Here is a 22,475-nt window from a genome sequence, read left to right on the forward strand (position 1 = left end):
ACACATAATCTAAAAGGGCAGTAGTGTCTGCAAAATATGTATTATCTATCTAACTGTACAACCAATTCTTAAAATTATATGTCCATTATCTCATAATTCTAAAATCTAGAGACACAGCATACTCCTAGACACATCACTCTCCCTGATTTACTACAGTAATCAGACATGAACTAATGGCCAGTCTCTTAAGACTTTCACTTTTGTCATGATTGTTATTTATTGTTTTATATTGACTTTAATGGAACCCTGGCATTGTGACCTGCCATGCAGCACAACAGTTCTTTTAGTCATTTGACTAATGAGTTACACTAATTCTGCCACACATGCCAAGAAGCAGCTATAGTCACAATAAAAATTTACAGAAAGTTATGTATCGTCCTATCTGAAACACAGCACTGTTTCTTCCATGCAAATACAGAAGATGAAGTAATTTCTCACCTTCTGACAGCTTTGGTCAATAGGGTCAACTGGAGTAGATTTGGGTTTGGTTATCCTCACATCATCTTTTCCACACTCCAAAAGAGCCCATAATTCAGTTACAAGCGCTTTTATAAAACCTAGAACAAATTTTTGCTCTAATCATGACAATGGCAAGAATACCAGAAAAACTATTTTCATATTAAAAAACAATTTACACCATAATTCTAACTCAGATTCTCAAAATTCTCTACACTGTGGACTAAAATTTCACAAGACAGACTGCCTGAGGGTTACTCCCCGTGCTATTCTCAATCTGCTAGTCCAACTACCTTTCTACAGGGGTCTGCTTATATTCTATCTAAAATGTACACCAACAGTTTGCAAAGATTATTATTCTAGAGAAGGATGATATTTACATATCTTCCATGTAAATGAGCTGCTGACCTTCTTTAACAAGTTAACTGCTACAGACCAAGGCTTAGCTTGTATTGGCTCTGCAGTTTCAAAAATACAGATTTACATTAACATTACTAAAAGAAAACATACGACAATGAAATGATAAGGATTGAAAAAATATTTTTCAGAGAGGCACTACCAGCTGAATTTAAAATGTTAAATATTAAAATAGAAGAGGAAGGATAACCGTCTAACCCTGCAACCTCCAAATGAAAGTTATAGGCTTAATACAAACTTTACATATATTACACAACCTCCTCCACAGGCTGAAAATCAATGCTGATTATTTTTGGTCTACGATTTTGTCTTTGACACCAAGAGCCATAAGAAGCAACTTGGCTGAGATCCTTAAACAGGACAGATGGGTTACTCCTGAAGTAGATGTGCTCCCTGCTTTCCGAAAGATCTCAGAGGCATAAATAATAAGCAACTCCCAATCAGTTTCCTTGACTGGCAGAATTTGCCTGTCTTTCTGACAGTCTTTCAGTCAAGTCATTTTAATCACACACCAGCTACTTCTAGATATTCAGAGAGAGTATTTGTAACTTTTGTACCTTAAGGACTTTCTCAGCAACTTAAGACAGTAGCTTTAAACTATTGGTAAGATTCTAGTTTTAATATAATAACGACCTAGAAGGCTGGGTGGTATGGTAACAGCTGAGTTAACTGAGAATGAATCTGAAGGGACCCTATGGTATGGGTTGACATGAGAAGAACTGTCAGCTCAGATAGTCTCAATTCCACCTCACTGTTATATAGAAGTGCCAGTGACATTCAGGCCTTTGCAGTTTCTAGCTCTTTGTGTAGTCAGTACATACAAATTACAGAAATCAACAGTTGTTAATTCTGATCCCTAGATCAGTAAGAAGCACTTACAAACTGTTAGCAACTTCTTTTTTAACAGATAAAAATGTCTCCATGAACATACAGGAAATTTCTTGAAATCCAAACCAATAAAGTAAAGATTTTGCATTATTTAAGAAAAAAAGAAAAAAAAAACATAACCAAAAAACAAAACCCTGCATCAGAATGACTTCAAAGTTGGAAAGGATAAAATTCCATGAAGAAGAAATCAATAGGCACTGAAGCAATCTTTGCTATTACTGCATAGTTATTCAGCTCAGTTGATATTTTTCAACATCCTTCCACTCATCTTTTTCTAATATGCAAGACTACAGCATGTAACTATTCATAATAACACCATTCTTCAATTTACCTGAACTATGTAGTGCTACTGCACCTGGTGGTGTTGTTGCCATTTGTGTAACAATCACTCTATTACCAAATTCTTCATATTCATTTGTCTGTTAGTAGCAATTAGAAAAACGCAGTTAGTTATTCAGAGGGCATGAAACTCCCAAATGATCTCTTAAATATTGATCTTTCCTACACTTGTTTACAGAATTTAATCCACTGTATGGTTAGACTTGAACAGTTCATAGCTATTAGCCTCCACAGACTTACCAGGGTCAGGTTCCAAACCAAACATCTTTATCAAGTATCTTACTAAAACTGAAATGCAAAATACTATGGCTGAGACATGCAACATCACCCAACAATAAACACATTGATATTAAAATTTTTTTGCACACAGGATGTCTGCAACTTTACGGTTTTTTGCATAAAACACATATCATCTCATTTTTGGTTACATTTCAAGTATTGTCTAGCATATCTACATTTCAAAACCACCTACCAATGCAGTCTTGAAAAATTTGCACTTAGAAGAAAAAAAGAAAAAAAACATATTGTAAAAGGTCAGAAAAACTAAATATATGCCCAAGAGTCTGAAGATGAGTAACATCCAACAAATGTAAATCAGTGTGGCACCAATATCAAAGATGATAAGGTACATTTTAAATTCATTTTTGTAAAAATTAAGTGACAAAATGGTTTCTGGGTTTATTCTCTTATTATTTTCTTTCTTCTTTAGTTTATTATAATCATTAAAAGACTAATAAACTGTACAGACTCTGTAATGCTTACCTGGAGTTTTTTTGATAAACTGCTGAACATAAAGTTCACACAGTCATTCATGGCACCTGTACTATGAAGCAGAAATAGTCCTTTGGGTGTGGCTGAAAAATTTAGCAAGGCATCTAACAAAGTCTGTTCCCATAACAAACTGCAAGAGTAGCAAAATATTAATTAATAAAGATATGGAAAAACACATGGAAAAAGAAAAAAAAATCTTCTAACTTTGAAAAACAACACCACTTCATTCACTGGACTCTATGTTTACTCTACATTATTTAAAAAAAAAAAAAAAACCAAAAACATTTGGGAAAGTTATAATATGTATTAGACTGTGTTTTGTACAAACATTCAAACTCATCCTGGCAAAACTGAAGTTAGGTAGGAACACAGAACAGAAGGATGATGTAATGGGGAACCCAGAAGAGCTATGCCATTGTGCTGGTTTGCTGGCCGGAGTTAAACCACAACAGCCATCCTTAAATGTATTTATGACTATCTGACTCCAGACAAGTCTTTAAGGTATTAATGTGGCAGTCACATATTGGCAAAACAGGCACAGAATTTCTCACCACTAAAAACACTATGAGGAACTAATAAAAACTCACTTTTGAGGAGATAAAGGCTCCTACTAGAAATTAGTATGGTATTATGAGAATAAGGTGATACATATACACAATAGTTTCACATACTAACAGTAGTAAATGGAAAATATTTTCTACAGACATGGCAGGAAGAACAGCAATTGCAAGAACAAAGTATGATGATACCTCCTGTCCTACAAAATACTCCACAACCTAAAAAGAAAAGTGAAGCAATTACAGCACCTTTGACTAGGTACCATCCCTGCAGGTATCACTAGACTCTTGTGATTCTGTTTCTCTAAAAGCATTTGCTTACTGGATTCTCATCTCTAGTTTTCACCTCTCATTTTTGAGTCCTATCACAGCAAGCAGCATGCAGCTTTCTCATAACAGCCAACCATTACCCCAAATTTTAATCACTTCTCCTGCAGCATCCCTGCCTTGACATGTTCAGAAGCAAAAATTTCACCCAGAAATATATCAGCATGCCTTGTTCCATAGTTAAATAAAAATGCTAGGAGGAAACTGTAGCTTATATCAGTGCAAGCGATTAGTAACAGCTGCCTCAGTCAGAGCTCTGCATCCACAGATTTCTCTTTACCACTAAATCTGAATTGCTATAACCAGTTCATATACCACCACCACAGACTAGAGTAATAACTTGGAAAATTATACATTGTCATTGGTAAAGCATAACAAGAATCTACTTAATTAACTAGGTTCTGCACTAGAATCGACATCACCTGGAATTTTCAGGCTCACAAGTACTTGTGTATTTCTCATCTTAATGCACACAAACTTCTATAAAGGGACATTAAGATTTAGTATAAAAAGAAGGCTGCCTTTCATTTCATACGTATCAAGCTTTCAGTCAGAACACTGCCAATCTTGCTACATAATATTTTGAAGGTGTAGATACCATTTGCCAGATACATTTTAAATTAACACCATATCAAAGCCACAAGATAAACTCTGACAGCTATTTTGGTTTATGCTTTCTAATTCACATTTTCCTCAAACCAATTTCTGTAGTCAGAGAGAATCAACTATATGTCAATTTAACATGAATTAGACACAACTCCAGAAACCAACAAGTCCTGAAAGGTCAAGAACAACTTTGTAACACTTCTGAGACCATGTTAGGATGACCTCACTCCCTCTGCCTACCACTAGGCTTTTGGCAAAAAGACACAGGGTTATGCAAGGCCTCAACTGGGGATAAAGTAGCAGCGTGCATTCATGCTTGTCCATGTGCATAAATTACGCATCAACTTACACGTTTTTTGACTCTAGACTTATTGATGAAGTTGAATCTGCACCAGTTACAGGAGTGGGTACTCTTTCTGAAAGCAAGCTTGTCTGTGAAACAAAAAATACATAAACACCTCCTTACTGTTTATTTACAACACTTTTAAACTCCAGATCTTGTTCTCTTGTAACATATTGAAAAAAAAAAAAAAGCCAGTGATCAGGTTGTAGTATAGCCTTTGGCACAGAATACACTATCCCACTACATTTTTTATTATTTTTTTTTTAATGTCTTCCTTGGGTATTAACCATTTCAAAGCTAGTAAATTTTTAAAATTTTAAATTACTAGGATTCTTAGAATAAAAAAAAAAATCTTTCTTTGCACACTTTAACTGGACACTCCCAAAGCATAACACATTGAAAAAAAAAAAATCAGACAGCAACTTTTTACTCCACTTCTGTCACAGGTCATGGAAAATAACAGCCATTGTAATCAACAACTCAATACCAAATTTATTAAGTAATTCTGCCAATTTTTATTTCATTTAATTATAAGTTATATGAAGTTATTTATATGGGTATGGATAAGCTACAACATAGATAAATATATATACATATTTTAATATTTGATAGAATTTCTAATTAAAATTCTATTTTAAAATAATTAGTGTGAAAACCACTGTATATTTCAGATGAATTATTTAAGGTTTTCTTATGTTTCCAGGGATAAAGAGCAAATTGTACCATCCAAATGAAAGTAAGATGCCATTAATTTGCCCTCTTACAAACATGATCTAATAAATCCGCAAAAGATTACTCTATTAAACTAATCAATTGTCCTGGATCTGTTATGTTCCCCTTTCATTAACAGCTGTACAAATTCTGTCCCAGAACTCCAGGAGAGTCTGCCAAGAAAAAAAATGTTTCTCCACCAGTCTTAAAACTGCAGAAGAAGTGTAAAATAGGAAGAAACAAATTACCAGTCTTTCCATTAAAAAACTGTCACTACTGCTTGGATAGACTCCACCAAATCCCCCATTTTAGCTACACTATGAATGGTAGAATATTTTATAAACCACAGATATTTTAAAATTGAACAATGACAAAAAATAATTTTTAAAGTAATCAAGGTGGCAGAGTTGAAAATGTGACCTTCCTGTACTAAATTGTAGATTCCTGATGTCCTGAATATGCAGATCATAGAATGGTTTGGGTTGGAAGGGACCTTAAAGACCATCTAGTTCCAACCCCCCTGCCATGGGCAGGAACACCTTCCACTAGACCAGGTTGCTCAAAGCCTCATCCAGCCTGGCCTTGAACACTCCCAGGGATGGGGCATCCACAGCTTCTCTGGGCAACCTGTTCCAGTGCCTCACCACCCTCTCCATGAAGAACTTCTTCCCAATATCTAATCTAAATTGACCCTCCTTCAGATTCCACTTCAGTCTCAATTTGACATCCAAAGTGAAGAAATGGCATTTTGTCAGTTGTTTCATGATTGGTTTTTTTTTTTTTAATTTGACACATTCAGCCTATTTACCTTGTATGTGTCACAACAATTTGTCTAAATAATGTTCTGTACTGTAGTAAAGGTTTTTAATGGGCAAAAAAAGTCTTGTGCATGTGTAAATGCTGTGGTGCTTTAGAGCAAATAAGTGGAAATGCCCATCAAAAGCATTTAACAGTCTGCCTGTGATAAATGTTAGAGCAACAGGTTAGTTCAAGTAAGACTAGACACAACAGGAAGGCACAAAAAGTCAGACAGATTGTTGAGTTATGTAAATTACAGCATGATTCAAGTGAACTAAACTCCTTAATTCAATAAAATCCTGAAGTTTTTCAATGCAAGGAAGAACGTAAGTTTCAAAACCAACATTCTTTGATGAGAAACAGAGCTTACTGTGATACAATTATGACTGTAACTAATATCATCTTCTATTTTCAATCAAAATGTATGCTTTCATGACAATATTATATATAAAGGTAGTGAGAAATACCCATGATTTAAGCTGGTGATTTAAGTCTCTCTTCTATTCATATTCTGTCTTTCTGATATTTTCTGCCTCAGTTTACATTGTGACTGTATTTTTATATTTCTAATCATAATAAAAGCATACAGCATTTGACAGGAAGAACAGCTGTTACATTCTCTTTCTGTTGCATTCAATATCTCTCAAGCTTCCTTGCCTCAAAAAAAAAAAAAAACCCACACCACTTTAGTCTTTTAGCCAATCTTTTCTTCCACTTGCTCTGATCCTTCTCTAAGAAAATATTTTATAGTCACTGGGGAAAAAAAAAATGTAAAAAGAGATGGTTCCATTTTTCAGTATGAATTAAAACAACCTAGCTACAGTTTTGTTATTCCACTAAGAATTCTAATACCTCTAGGTCAAATATGCCTTCAGTTTACCTGCAAGCCAAAACTGAAGCTTTTATGCTACCCTTACCTAAATGCTGACAATGTTATTTTAATGATTCAAATATCTGTCTGAATTTTACTTCACTGTGAACTTTTTGAAAACTCTCTTGCAGCATCTGCTGTCATTTTTCCATGTTAAATAAATTTTTATAATAGATAAGAATTTTCACTCTGCATATGGCTATCAGAACAATGAAAATAGAAAAATGCAGGGAATAAAGGAGATCCATACACCTTGTTCAGTAAATTTATCACAGAAAGCACTTCAACAGTTCTGTGTAGACCCAGCTCCTTCATGCAGAAAAGGCAGTAGACTAGCAATCAAACTGAAATCCAAGTACAGAGTCTTCACTTCAGAAGATATCCAAGTAGACAGGTAAGACAAACTCCTGCATGGCACTTCTCATTATGGTCTCTTGAGAACCTTTCAATGCATCTAACTATTTAAGTCAATTATTTGGAATCTCGGGTTTTTTACTCCGCATAACCCACTAAAACTAATCAGTTTAACCTAAAAAATAATAAAACCACATCTCAAGAGTTTTTCCTTTCAAAATATTCCACAACAAGAGTGAAGACAAGATCTGTGGTGGCCACTGGCTATTATTGACATCAAGTGACCTCTAGCATCAAGTACAATGAATGAATAGGTCTATCGATGAAACTTGAGAGTTCCTGGTTTAATCTTAAAGGATAAACTCCTAGGTTCACATACAAAAGGAATATTTGAAAAGTAGAAATTCATTTTTAGAACAATTCCAAGCATTATCACACTACTTAAATATAAGCAGCCTGAAGCAAAGAACAACTATTACATAAACTGAACCTCTTACAGTAAATTTTTTTTTCAGTCTTCCCAATCCAAAACAAGATTTACCTTTTTCCAGGCCTCTCCAATAGCTTCATGCAAGCCATAAGGAATTAGCACCTGCAGGCCTTCACAAGTTCTGTACATCTGACGACATACAAAAATGAAAGCTCCTGTAACAACTGGCAAAAGCTCAGATCCAGATAAAAGAGAAATGTCGCCATGAAGAAGTTTCTTTGTAAACTGAACAATTACATGAGCAGCTGTAGGACTAGAAATAAAATAACACTTTTAAAACCTTGGTTTGTAGTCATCAATAAGCCTCAAAACAAATCCTCTCACTAAACTTATTTCACTTTTTCTAGGGGAAAAGAATCTGCGGAAAGAAACTATGACCCACTATGGAGAGGCCAACTTGTAACACCAGGCAGAAGAAATGTACAAGTGATTTCACTTTGGCTACAGGTCTGCATAAAGCAAAAACACATCCATTGTCTTCCATCCAGCCCACACGGCCACAAACTACACAGACTGTTTTATAAAAATCCAGTTGGGAATATTAGGCAGACAATACTTTATCTTCTGCTTAATCAGCGTTAAGGATATCACTACAAGGCAAAATTTGTCATCGTTCTTTCTTCTTCCAGAGATCTCCTTCTGAGGTATTTAGGTTTGCAATGCAAAGGACAACTCATGCAAAATGCTATCCTTTACTTCCAACACCCTTAAAAACATATGCAACTTCTAAGACTTCTCCACATAGAAGACATATATTCCACACGTTTTCATGACCTGCAGCTTAGATATTTTTAAAGGCTACTTTCAGTTTTACTGCCCTGTTTCAAGTCTCAGCATCAGCATAGGTACAGCGTTACAAATGTCAGCTGTCTCTACTAGATGTACTGAAAAATGAATGCTACATTAAATCTATTCTTTCAATAAATTTGGTTGATTTGTATTATTTATTTTAAAAACAAACATAAAACAGAGAAGAGATGCCTTTAACCTGAACAGTAGCACTATTAATATAACAGACTACATTCAAAGAAAGGAAACTTCCCACACGAATAAGAAAAACAAATAAGCCATGGAAATCAACCCTTAGTAAAAGTATTTATTTAAATTGTCATTTCATCTGGTTATACACATAAATTTCTCCCTAATACATTCTCTAAAACACTTATTGCTTTACTTGATAATTAGATGTTTTCCACCAAAGCCAAACAAAGCATATCACATTATAGATAAATGAAAAAAGAGAAAATGGGACCCGTAAGGCTAATTTAATTCATTAAAGTACTCACTAATGCCATTCACGAATACACTCTTACCTATCTTTTTCGGCAGTTTTTTCATTTTCTCCATAAAGAAGAAGTGAAAGACCATCTTCTACAGCAGCAATCCTGGCCAAAATATCAGCTACGTCAATTAAAGCAGTTTCAAGACAATTTATATACAGCTATTTGAAAGAAAAAAGAAAAAAAATGTTTTAAATTCAATGCTTTTCTCAAAGCTGTTTATTCAAGCCTGGCTTATGTATTCAGAACCTGAAGGTCACCTTTCCAACTGCGTAATGGCTTAAACAAAATAAGTAAACAGCCTATGTTCAAACACTATCTCATAGAAATCTCCATCACAGATAGCAGTAATTGTCACTTCTAATGATTATGGCAGAAGTCCAACGACTGCACAGACACAGAATTCTGACATTTCTAAACTCCTTTTTCTCTTTTCCCACCATGAATGTGGAAATGCCATCTAGGGGTATAACACCAGAATCAAGGCGAGAAACATGCCACTTCCCTCATTGATGCATATGCATTGGCAATTCTTTGGCTAGAAATGGAACTGCAGTTCCCAAGAATATCATCTGCATCCACCTTACTTCTAGGTTGCACTAGGTCCAAAGAGCCATTTGCTTTGGAATCATGAGGAAAGTCTTCCCCACTGGAGCAAATCAAAAGTTCTCTACCAATTTCTTATTCAATTCAGAGCCCTGTATAGGTACAATTAGGCTATAATCAAGCAGTCTTGAACATTTAACACTGGGATTCAGACTGTTGAGTATGGTACCCTGACTATTGAATGTACTATCAGAATTAATGTTAAATTGGCCATTGCTTATTAATAAGTGAAGTCAATATTCCAATGGCAGACAAGCATAACATGGGTGCTCTATGAAGAACCTGTCAGGGTGCAGCAAGGACAGGATGCCCTGTAAGGGACAAGAAGCTGGGAACTGAGCATGGTAACAAGGCAGACAGGGGCAATGGCTTGCCATTAGATGGGCGGGCCCTCCCCATACACACACGCAAGGTGAAGAGAAGAGACCCAGTGACAGTAACCAGGTTCACCCAACAGTCCAGATCCCCTCCACAATGATGAGGGAGGTCCAAGGTTAAGCCAGAATGCCAAGTCAGTGAGTCAGGGTCAGCTCCAGACACAGTAACCAGGGTCAAACACAGCTCAGTGATCACCTTGCAACTGGATTTATAGTGACAAGGCAGGTCTGAGGTGAAGCAAGCCAAGACATTGTGGGTCAAGGTTCAGATCAACGGACACTAGGTTTCAGTGCTGCTACAACATAGCACAGGCAGGGAATGAGGACAAGAACCTCATCTTAAAAAACACTCCTGAGTGGGAGCTGCAGTGAGTCCACACTGAGGCTTTATTAGCAGTCATCGCTGGAGCGATCTCTGCTGAGGCTTCCTAGAGGGGCTTTCTCAAACAGCTCTCTTCAGGGACAGACACCCACACCATCACCTATGTTGCCCTGACTGCAGGCTGCCAAGACCAAGAGAAGGGAAGTAGTGGAGAGATGTGCCAAGGGCTTGACAGTAGACAGTAACTGTATTTCTGCAGGACTTATGCTGTGTCCTAAAGGTGCTCACAAAACCTCTGTTCCTGCCCATATGCCTCAATAACATGGCCATGAGGCAGCCAGAGCATACCTTCTCACAAAGGGCTGAGAAGCACTCCAAATTCCTAGCATTTATTCATAAATGTACTTAGAAGGAAGGAAGACAGTTTTCAAAGTGAAAAGTCCCCTTTGGTAGCTTCCCCCTATCCACACCTGGGACAACAGAGTGGAGTCGACAGATGAATTTTAGGCAGGGATGAGCTAGGGAGGATTACTGTTCCCACTAACATTTGTTAAATATCCAGTATGTCAGAATGGGGAATAAAGCACCACTCTCTCATGAAGTTGAAGTCCACTGCTTAAATCTTTTCCACTCCTCTGTTATTCATCAAGGACAACCAGACTCACAGGATAAGTGATTTTAAAAATGCTATGCAATCCACCTCCTGCTTCTTTCTCTCTGCTTCTTTCTCTTACAAGTAGCTCTAGATGCAGTGGACAGATGAAAAATAGTCTTCCTGTTTTAAAATGTAAGGAATTTACCATTAATGCCGGTGGTCAGAGTTACTCAAGAGTAACATATGATTTTGACTTTGACTTTTTAGTTAAAATATTCAATGATACAGAGGTTTAAAAATCTCCCTAACCTTTTATTCTTACTTTACTGAGTATCATTGTCCACGATTCTGAGAAAGGAAAATACTGTGCTATCACTGTTTCTTCAAAAGAGTGTTCTTATTTTGCTTTCCCTGTGCAAAACAAAACAAGACAAACAAAAACATCAAAAAACCCAAACACCAACAACCAACCATGGTACTTTGTTTAAAATGTGAATGCAATGATCTGCACAAGCTATGCTTCAGCAGCAACTCAGAGGCTACAGCGCCCAAACGGTCTATACTGTTAACCACAAACCAATCCTTCTGCCAGCTCCTGCTCATAGCCACCAAGTTTCTCCTCCCCTCCCTACTACAGATACACAATACTACTCTGCTTTAAAGGCAAGTAAGGCCTGTGCTTATCTGAGTAAATTCAGAGCTCAGATGTAAAATAACAGCATTCTGTTTGTTCATTAGGCCCACCATACAATCCAGGAGGCACACATGCTCCTCCAATGCTAACCAGTCCCAAATCCAGCTGAAGAAAGGTATGTGGCCATTGCCTTCCTTCTAAGGCAGGCACTGTCCAGCATTAGCATCCAGCATGAGCATTCTCACATGTCTAGGAAGAGCCAATGATTTAGTTGGGAAGAAAAAACAGTCGGAAGTCTTGTAAAAAGAAGAGGGTCACCCTGACTTTTCAAGCTACTGGTTTGCCATTTGCAATAGAAAACAATTTGCACTTTCGTTAAAACAAATATGGCATATTCCGGATTCACAACATAAGCAGTTTACTACAGCTACTGTGTGTTAAATATTTCTGAACATGACCTGTTTCTTTTTTTAAACGTACCAGTTACTAGGTCACAGGAGGGCTTAAAATTTGTTACGAGTTCAGCTACCTATGAGAGACAGCAGGGCATGGCAGAAACAAAAGGAATAAAAAAAAGGAAGGGGGAAAGAACTGTTAAACATTGTGATAATTTCTTTTTTAACTACTAATGCATAATAAGAAAGAGAGGCAGTTGGATACACTTTAGAATACCATGAGACCATAGAGGTTGCCTGGGGGATTACACAAGCCTCCATTACAGCAAATCAATGCAGTATTGCCTTAGTACTGTTTTTAAATTTGACTATCAGTGTTCAAAGCAAATGCAGGCTCAGTCACTCTTTGTCCTTGAAAAAATGGGCACTAAATATTTGCGGTGTACAGTAAATACAAGACAACTTAAAGCGTTAATCTTGCAACAGTGTCCATAGATAGCCTTACAATAAAATACATAAGTAATCCTTCTGTGCTCTGTGCAGATGCCCACAGAAGAGCTAAATTATTGACATGATCAAATTTTTGCAGGACTATGGTTTCAGTTTTACAGAAATACATACTTTAAAATATTTACTTGGAAACTGATTCTTTATGCTTTAGAAAAAAAACACTGGAATATTTTTGTATAAGTAAAACTTTCAGGAATTAATATAGACTTTTCTGAAAAATAAACACTAAAAAAATGATGAAAAAAGGAACTGAAAAGATAATCAGAAGGATACTGACAAAATTCAACTTTAAGAACCTAGATGAGGTATTTAAATTAGGAACACAGACTGTCCTTGCAAGCATGAGTCTCAGAAAGAAAATTCAAAACTTCTCAGCTATTAATTTCTCTCAGTCTCTTTATGTAAGACTGCTCAGGCTCCTCCCCAGGCATTTTACATCCTCAGCCTCTCAGAGTCCCTTAGATCAGTTAAATCATCTCAGTCAAAACAAAATCAACAGGGAAAGCTGAAACTATAAATAGACTTTCCAGTACCTAGAAGCAGATAATGTTTCCCAATATTTTTAAAATTCTCATAAACTGTTAAAAAAAAAAAATCTTCCTTTTGCCCATTCAGAAAACAATAATTTTCCATGAAGAATTACATATTTTACCTATACTAAATTTGAGAACGCTTAAATTCAAATTGCCAACTGAATTTAAAAAGGAATAAAAATAGGTTGCCTTTTAAGAGCAGATAGAATAAATATGCATCCAAGAAATATCCAAAAGACATACAAAAACATGGGAGGAAGGAAAAAAAAAAAGATATAATTTTTCCAAGGGAACGTTCTCACTACAGCACAATTTTTGCTACTATTCACAAGATTTCAAGAAAACCAAGTTTGTCAGACCAATCATAATGACAGCCTATACTATTTAAGGCATACTATACTAGCTAATGTAGAAAATACTACAGAAGTTACTACTTGACTAAACAAATCTTCGAAGTAGAGAATACAGAAAAAGCATAATACTCTGTAAATTTAAACATTATTTGGAAGGTTACTACAAACCTCTGTGCCACTCAGTAAGCTTTGAACAGGATGAAGTAGGGCATCTGTCACTGCATCCGTATATAAACATTCAGCAGCGCATCCTGTTTGATCACAAAAAACTTGCAGAATCTCCATAACAAGACTTGCTGGAGAATAATTGTCTGGTGAACACAAAAACTATTTATTTATATTTTAACTTACACAAAGATATCTACAAGACTTATGTAGATGTTTCTGAATTTCAATTTTGTTAAGTACTAATTTAACACAGGGGAAAGGTTCAGAAAATTGCACAAACAACAGACCCACATTAAAAATTGCAAAAGAAGTTACACATACCTCATTTTAACTATATATATTAGCATGTGTTAAAACCAAACATTTACCTGTATGCACTGCCAGAGCGGTCTTTGGGTAACTTGGAGAGTAATAAATAAGCTGAGTAAATAGTACCAACAGATCGGTTACAGATACACTATCTATTAAAAAAAAAAAAAAAAGGCAAGTAGTCTGCAAATTAAAGTGAAACTTTAATTTTACAAATAAAATTGGTTTTGTTTGCTTTGTTTTATTGAGGAAATCAACATACATACAACTGGTAAAGCAAAGGACGAGCATGTCCCTGGGACTCTATCCAGGTATTTCACAATCAACCTAGAAGCCTTGATCTGGCTCCCAATTTATCCAATTATTACTTTACCATATCTTCCATTACAATCATGGAATCACTTAAGGTTGGAAAAGACCTTTAAGATCATGGAGTCCAACTGTAACCCTAACACTGCCAAGTCCCACTAGACCAAGTCCCTAAGTGCCACATGTACACCTCTAATAAATACCTTCAGGGATGGTGACTTAACCAATTCCCTGGGCAGCATGTTCCAATGCCTGACAGCCCTTTTGGTGAAGAAATTGGAACAGATGGCAGCCAAAGTTTGAGAATGCTGAATGTACTGGGCTGTAGCAAAAAGTATTACCTTGTTATTAGATTAAGCGAAAGAACTGGAGAAGGGACAAGCTGTCAGACAACTCTTCCTCAGGTCTGAGACAAAGACAACAAACATAGCTAAATGCAGGTTGGGAACTACTGGTCCAAGTTCAGTGTAATTATGTTAATAAATCAGACAATTTGAGAAGAAAGCATTGCTATCTATGAAGCTGCAAAGGACACTACTAAGACGATAGATAGTGAGATTGTTACTTTTGTAGGGGAGAGAAAAAAGTAAGCATCACCAATGGCTCACTGCTTGAATGGTGTTATACAAATAACCGATAAATGACAAAAGCACTCGCTTAGTAGATATTTCTTTGTCACAGCTATTCTACATTGATGTATTAAGTCCTGATCCTCAAACCAGAGGGACAAAATAGCCGCAAAAGCCAAATCTCAGAATTAGTATCCAGTAATGGTTTGAATTCTATCCTGAATTTAAAAATATATTAATGTAATGCAACGTAACACTACAGTTTTTCTCACACACTTGCATTTGCCAACCCTGCAGAATGTATCACCATATGCAGATTTCTCTGGATGTCCAAGGGCTTTTCCATCTCCTACCTTCTGTCCTTATTAACACTGCTGTTCCACAGGTACTGATCTTTTCCTCTACCATTGTTTTACCTTAATTATATTAATAGGCTAAACTCAGAGCAATTGTCTTCCATTTGCATTTAGCTTAAAATACTGATATTTGTTTCAGACCTGGAAAATAGGTTTGGTCCCTGGGCATGTCTCTTTTCCAACCAATTATATCAATGGTTTTGACAAGAGATATTACTCATACCTAGAAATACTGGATTACTTACACATTCATCCAACTCTCCCTCAGCAAGAAATTAAACCTAAGGACAGAAGTGATCTACTCAGCTACATCCATTAAAGATTAAAAAACTGTGTTGATGCTCAAAATTACCTACACCATCATTTAAGAAAGGCTTCCAGGCACAGAATTGCTGAACTGAACACTGTCCTGTAACATCCACAATATTTCAGTGAAAATGTATATCAAATACAGACAAAGTGTTGCTCAACAGGTTCCATTTTCCTCATCCCCCCTCTTACCTTTTTTATTTTTCAGCTGTACTGGAAAGAGATTTTGGCCTTGCTTATAGACAAACAATCTTCCTAAAAGGCACAGTGAATGAACAAAACAGACGTACTGCAATTCTGGTCCAGTGTAAGAAAAGTTCTGCTTATCACCTTTAACAATAAAAACAAAGAATTAGAACTTGACTCTATTACTTTACTTTACAGTACCAAGCTACTGCCTGCAGTCTCTGTGAATCTTTTTGCACATAAAGACAGATAGTGTACGTAACTAACCACTGCTATCAGTGGTTACATAATAGATACACAGTATTTTGGGAAGTAAAAGAACAGATAGGATGTCTTCCTCTTGAGGCAGGATGTTCAAAGGGAATGTGGAGGTACGTGCATATAATGCAAGACATGCAAAGATACTCACTACAATGCTGCTGGGAGAGGTCATTGACTCTGGAATTTTTTTTAACTGCTGCCTTGCAAAATTCAAAATAATCAAGACATTGCTGGACAGCTGCATTAATCTATGGAAAAAAAGCACAAAACAATAAAATAGCTGGTATTTTACAATAAAGTAATTCCCTTTTGTATACAATACTTACTGTCCTTTAGCAAAACAACCTAAACATTCACTTCACTGCAAATACCTCATGTTTCAGTGTTGTGGATGGCGTAACCAACAGAAAGCAAAATTTTATAGGGCTATTAAAACACATTACCATATTATGACATTACCATTATTATTATTATCACTACATTATCATACTACCAATATTATTACTGTTCTTTGCAGAAGCGCTGTATCATTATCATCTAATCTATGTATATAGAAGTTTACAATTTATCAGCATGTATTTAGAAATGAATCACAAAAGTAGCACATGAATAAAGAAGTAAGTTTAGAAGTATTACAGTTTGCAGCTGCTAACATTTATTCACAAGTGTAAGTAAGATGTACAGACATGCATAATAAAAAAATACTTAATCTGAGCTTTACTCTATGCTTATAAATTATATTAGACTACCCTACTCATGGAATTCCTACTATAAATATTTTGTTGCATGGAACATGCTTTATTCCATGCTCTGTTCTTTATGCATAAACAAGGCAAATGTCTCAGTTCTCTGTTTCAGTGTCTCACATCTTTAAGGTTCAATCAGTCACATATATTTTACATTATATTTCATTTGTATTACAAGTTTTTACAAAACATAGCCAAAGTTCTGTCTATATGAATGAATCTCACATCTACATCAATTTACTAAAACCACTGAAACTTCCATCCCAGTGGAGAGACCTGCCCATACAGAGTATATGATAGGATTAACACCTACACTACTAAAAATGCTTTCCCAGGTTGACATATTTTGCTGACACTTTGAATCCCAATGCTTCATGTAACAACTTAAAAGACGACAGTGATGGTTTCTTAATCTCTTTCTATAAAAAAATCCAAATTCAGCATAGAGTTTTTATGGTATTTTTTCATGCATCATTTTCTATTTTTAGATATTGTCAGAAATAATTCTAAATATGAATGCAACATATGGAATGAATAAATAATAAGCCTAATTAAACAACTGATATAATACATCCACATTTCCCCTTACTCAGAGCTGGTAACATGGAACAGCGCTGGCAAAAGGGTAAAAAGAAAAACAAAAATGTTCAAACCACAATGTGCAAAGCAAGAACAAGTTCCAAATAAATTTCCATTGGGAAATACTTACCAAAGATTTGTATTTCTTTTCCAAAAGCCTAAATATCACTGTTCTGCTGTAAAGCGCATGCTAAAATGACAAAGAAGGCCTAATGTCAATTTCAAACAGAAGGTGGGGTTTTTTTAACTAAAAAGTAGAAATTGCTTCCAATTCTGTTCTATTAAGGGATCCTGTGCGCAACACATATTCAACGTATTAAACTCCAGCTTGTGTAAACCAGTATTATACTCAAGTGGGCCTTCTGTCTGCAGTATATATGAGATGACAAAAGGATTATGTCATTAGAAAAATGCATAGTAGAACATGGAGTAAAACAAAAAATCAGTAACTATGCTGAAACGTTACATTGCCACGTAAATCCTAAATCATGAATTGATGCATAGCAGGCTGCAAAAGGCTCTCCTGTCTACTGGAGGTTAGGAAGTTGCATGCAGCATATTATAACTATACTTTCATGCTCACCACTTCTTTCAGAAAAATATTTGCATCTTTTTGATGGCTGTCAGTCTATTACGACAAAGGGACTGAAGACCAAAAGTGCACTCAGTTCTCAGAAATTATATTTCTGAGGGTAGTGTTAAAGGGCAAAGGACATAAATGCCTAAAAAAACCCCAGACTTCCTTAATTACAGTGCTCGTTATAGGTTGTTACCAGGTCACAGTAGGTCTGTGATAAGAACAGTCATAATTCAAACATTTCAAAATACATGTCATACAGAAGTTACGAGTTCTTGGGTTGTTTGGCTGGGGTTTTTTTGCTTACCGTCCATTTTTTAAACCATACTGCTTTGATATCTAGCAAAGCCAAGAAGTAGACTGGACTCAAAAAATCTGGAGAGGTAGGATGATTAGGCTCGTGTTTTACTGACAAAAGTGACAAGGTACTCTCCATTACTTCTTCCATGTACCTTATGACACAAATAGGAAAAAAATTAACAGAAAACAGAAATCATGTAAATCTTCCCCACTAGCAATATTCAGGAACAAATTTCTTGCAAAACCTCATTGTTCAGATAAATCATAAGTATAAACAACATCATCTGTAACTTGATCTTGTAATGATATTAATTCTTTGTATTACCATGAATCAAACTAATACTAACATATACATGAATCCTCCTAAATGATTACATATTTTAAGTGCTAAATATCACACTTGTTACTTTGTAAAACATCCTAGTTATTTTTCTTAAAAAGCAGCTTAATATGACCCATGACTACTGCCATGCACTTTCCCTATTCCACTTCTCCCTTCTTCTGTTTTCCCCCTTATCACTGACCAGTCCTCTGTGCATCTTGTAATCAATCTTTTGCTAAAATTATATGCATCTAATTATATGTTGAAAATAATTAAAATACAAAACATTGAGAGGTTTCTGAAGGTGACATACTTCTCTGGGTATCGAATCCAGGAAGAGGGAGCTTCCTTTTGGTACTCATTTAAAAGACGGACCTGAAAACATAATAATTAAAATTAAAAAATTATGCATGGTTTCAGTAATGACAAAAAAGGTATGGAAAATTAATTTATACCTTTTTAAGTAAATGGTTTATGTCTGTGTTAGACACATCCAGACCAGCTGAAATACGAAGAGAATATCCTCCAGAAAGAAAGTACAGCTCCAAGTGTCTGGCTAAAAGAGAAGAAAAAAAAAAAAAAAAAGGAAAAAAACCACCAAACTCACCTCCACGACAACAGTGGAAGAACAGACTGTATTATACAGCTTCATTATAAAAGTAACCGATTTTCAGGAATTACATGACTCATGATGTCTCAAACTTAATTAAATGCACATACCTAAACTTGTATAGACTTCTCTTGTCATATTAAATGGAGAAGAAGTAAAGGTTTTTGCATAGAATCTAAGAATTTTCTCCTAAGGGAGAAAAAACAAGCAATGTATTAGTCATGTAACTGTGTATTATTATTGCACAATAACCAATATGCAGTGGCATTATTCTTCGTATTACATATTGCTCAGATGTCTCTAGAGATGTGAAGAATATTTTATAAAAACACACATTATTGGGATCACAGTAACCTACGGTCTGGAGGAAATCTTACTTGAATACTTGTAACTGACAGCACCAATGCAAAGCCTCACTGAGACACAAAGCAGCAGATCAGGGAATACTACTGTACTTTTCCATTAGCATTACTCTTTTTATGCTATTAAATGTACCAGTGACTTGCAACTAACATTGTTTCAAATGAAACTGTAGACCTAAGCTGAAAGGGAAATACATGACAGCAGCTGGGGCAACTTTCATATTTATTTCATAATCACTTCAAAATTCAGAGAATAAGAACAAAAGGCTTAATTGACATAATAAATTATCTAAAAGCATTTTAAACAGCTGCCATTTTTTTTCCTCATCAGTGCCTATATAGTATCTCATCATCATGGAGTATATACCTGACTTAAATAGGAAATACTAATGTGACATGTTTTACAGAAGAGTTTTGTCAACTTTTTTAACATGCTTGGTAAAAGACATTCAAACCTCTTCATTCTTATTAAATGATATGTAAATGAGTACTCCAGTCTCTAAAAATCCTATCAAAATCCTGTTGTGATCCTTTAAATAAAGGCCTACTGTAATCATATAGTTCTTTTACTTCAAAAAGAGTTTATCTGATACATAAACAAATAATAAAATGCCTTGGGACCCTGCTGGACTACTCGTAATACCTATGTAACTTCTTACTCCTCTTCAGCACTCTCTACTAAGGCTACACATTTGATAACTAAATCAAGAACCTTTGCTTACACCGAATGTTGCATCAGGATCTGACAGAGACACCGTTAGATGTTTACGCAGATCTGGCCAACTCTCTGAGTTCAGTATATCAGAGGGAGGGGCAAAACACAGTGTCTGCAACGCTTCTTGGCGAACCTGAAGTGGTCAAAGAGATAAACAACAGAAATCCATTCACAGCAACCTCTCAAATACATAATTTACGATATAATTTGGAGGAAGACAGGAACAGGACCTAGCTGTCAAACAAATAAGGAATTACAGAATACTAATATTCTGTTATATTTTTATGGTGAATTAGACAAAACACTATGTCACTGAGAAAAAAAAAATAAAACCAAACATATTTGAAGAAGCAACAAAACCATTTTATAGAGGTTTCCAATACTGGATGCAAGGATTATGCTCTACTTTCTGCTTGTAATCAAGTATTTTTTTTTAATCAGGTAATATAGGAAAGTATTACCAAATACTACATATGTGGCTAGCAGGTCTCTAAAGGAAACAGAGGTACTAAACCCTATGTTTTACTGCTGAATTTTCATCAGCATTATAATCTAAATAATCCCAAATTACTCTTCTTTTGTTCTATTTGTAGACAACTATAATCGCTAGTAATTTATTTCATATAACTGAAACTGTATGAAATTGTAACAATATTTAATCGCATCCAAATTTTAGGTGTTTTTCTAAGAAAACTCGATCACAATGCTTATGCCAATTCCCATCTACCATGCCTTTTTCAATTGCCAGACAATCCTAAACAAATCTTACTGAGACAGCACTCTCAAAATGATGTTTCCCCAAGCTTCAAAAATATTAGCTGCTGGTGGTGATTGGTGGTTAGACACCCAAATTGGTACTGCTACTGACAGGAACACAACTAATTTGGACTTTATATATTCCATCTGGCAGCAGCTTGTTGGAAAATCAGCAGGCACCGCCCTATGGCAACATGGAAGTTACCACGAAGGGCAAGGGATACATATACAGGAAAAGAAGTTTCAGTAACTTTATTTCACACAGGACAACTTTTTCCAAACTAAAGATGCCCATCTGTAGCACACAAACTCCTAATAAAAAAAAAAAAAAGATAGTTACTGCAACACCAGCTTTTGAACCAGATGGTTACGAACAATGAAACACCGCACTGCAAAGCACTTGCTGCACTGAAGCCAAGAGAGATGAACCAACATCTACCAAAAGACAAGATTTCACTTAGGTACATATGAACTCTTAGGTTCATACAGTCTGTTTTCCAATATGCCATAAACATTAATTTGCATTAACATTTTATTTCTTCTTTTAAACTTACTTCCTTAGGCTGAATAGGGTCAAGCCTTTCTACAAGCAGGTGCAATTGTTCTTGACTCATGAATGTGTAACTCTGTAATACACAGTACAAAATGATCATTAGAATATTTTATTAAACTGAATAACAGAAGATTAAAATCATCAGTCTTTATGATATGTAATTTACTTTTAATAATTATGGTTTCAACATTTATACTAATTTAACATTAAAGTCAACATTCTAAATGTTTTCTGCCATTTGTCAAAAGTTAATTTTACAGCAACAAAATTCTCATTACATATTTTGCTTTGCTGTATTTAAAAGTTTCCTTATCTTCACAAAATCCCTTATAATAATTTATTCAGTAAGTAATACAGTAGAGTGCAATAGTCTGGAAATGAACTGCAAATACTTGGCTCCTAAAGTAAAATCACAAAGTTAGATATGTATTGCTTTTATCATCGTTTTATCTTTTTCTATGCAGTTCTTGCACAGATACTGCAGAGCATGTGGCCATCATATTCATCTCCTCTGGCGTATGCTGTCTAAGGGTTAGAGAGCTAGTATAAGCTTACTACTTCAGAGTGAAAGAAAGGCAATTAATTTGTTGTAGCATGTATCAGAGACAGAAAGAATTAATCTTTTTCTAGGGCTGCTTCTCAACCTCCACCGACAGAAACTTCACAATTTTGCAGTACCGTGCTTATTTCAAAACATACAAAGAAAACAAAATGTACTTGGTTGAACGAGGAGTCACTGTCAGAACAGTTGTCTGTAAAACAGCCACTCTGGCTTTCGTTCTTTGTTTTACTATCCAGCTCCTTATGACGCATCCGGTCTTCTTCAAACTTGTTAATCAAAGACTCTACCACAACCATCATGACATTCTTCAAGGCATGCATCATTTCTCTGTATCTTCAAAGTAAAGATGATTTTAGTATTAAAGAGCATAAAAAGTATTAATTAAAAAAAAAA

At 35.5% G+C, this 22,475-nt stretch overlaps 1 protein-coding gene across 1 annotated transcript; it reads right to left on the bottom strand.

The window, feature by feature from the left end:
• Positions 1-438: 438 nt before the first annotated feature.
• Positions 439-22,415, bottom strand: TBC1D32 (TBC1 domain family, member 32; the record flags this gene model as incomplete). The annotated part of the gene is made up of 18 exons (XM_010155044.1): positions 439-557; positions 2,093-2,180; positions 2,863-3,001; positions 4,711-4,793; positions 7,980-8,181; positions 9,242-9,369; positions 13,702-13,844; positions 14,070-14,162; positions 15,746-15,883; positions 16,149-16,248; positions 17,456-17,515; positions 18,210-18,354; positions 18,838-18,899; positions 18,980-19,080; positions 19,245-19,323; positions 20,219-20,344; positions 21,522-21,593; positions 22,238-22,415. Coding segments are annotated over 18 exons (2,056 nt in total), but the record flags the coding sequence as incomplete, so codon positions are not given.
• Positions 22,416-22,475: the final 60 nt, after the last annotated feature.

Source organism: Eurypyga helias, unplaced genomic scaffold (assembly GCF_000690775.1).
Source record: "Eurypyga helias isolate BGI_N326 unplaced genomic scaffold, ASM69077v1 scaffold37867, whole genome shotgun sequence".
Taxonomy (NCBI): domain Eukaryota; kingdom Metazoa; phylum Chordata; class Aves; order Eurypygiformes; family Eurypygidae; genus Eurypyga; species Eurypyga helias.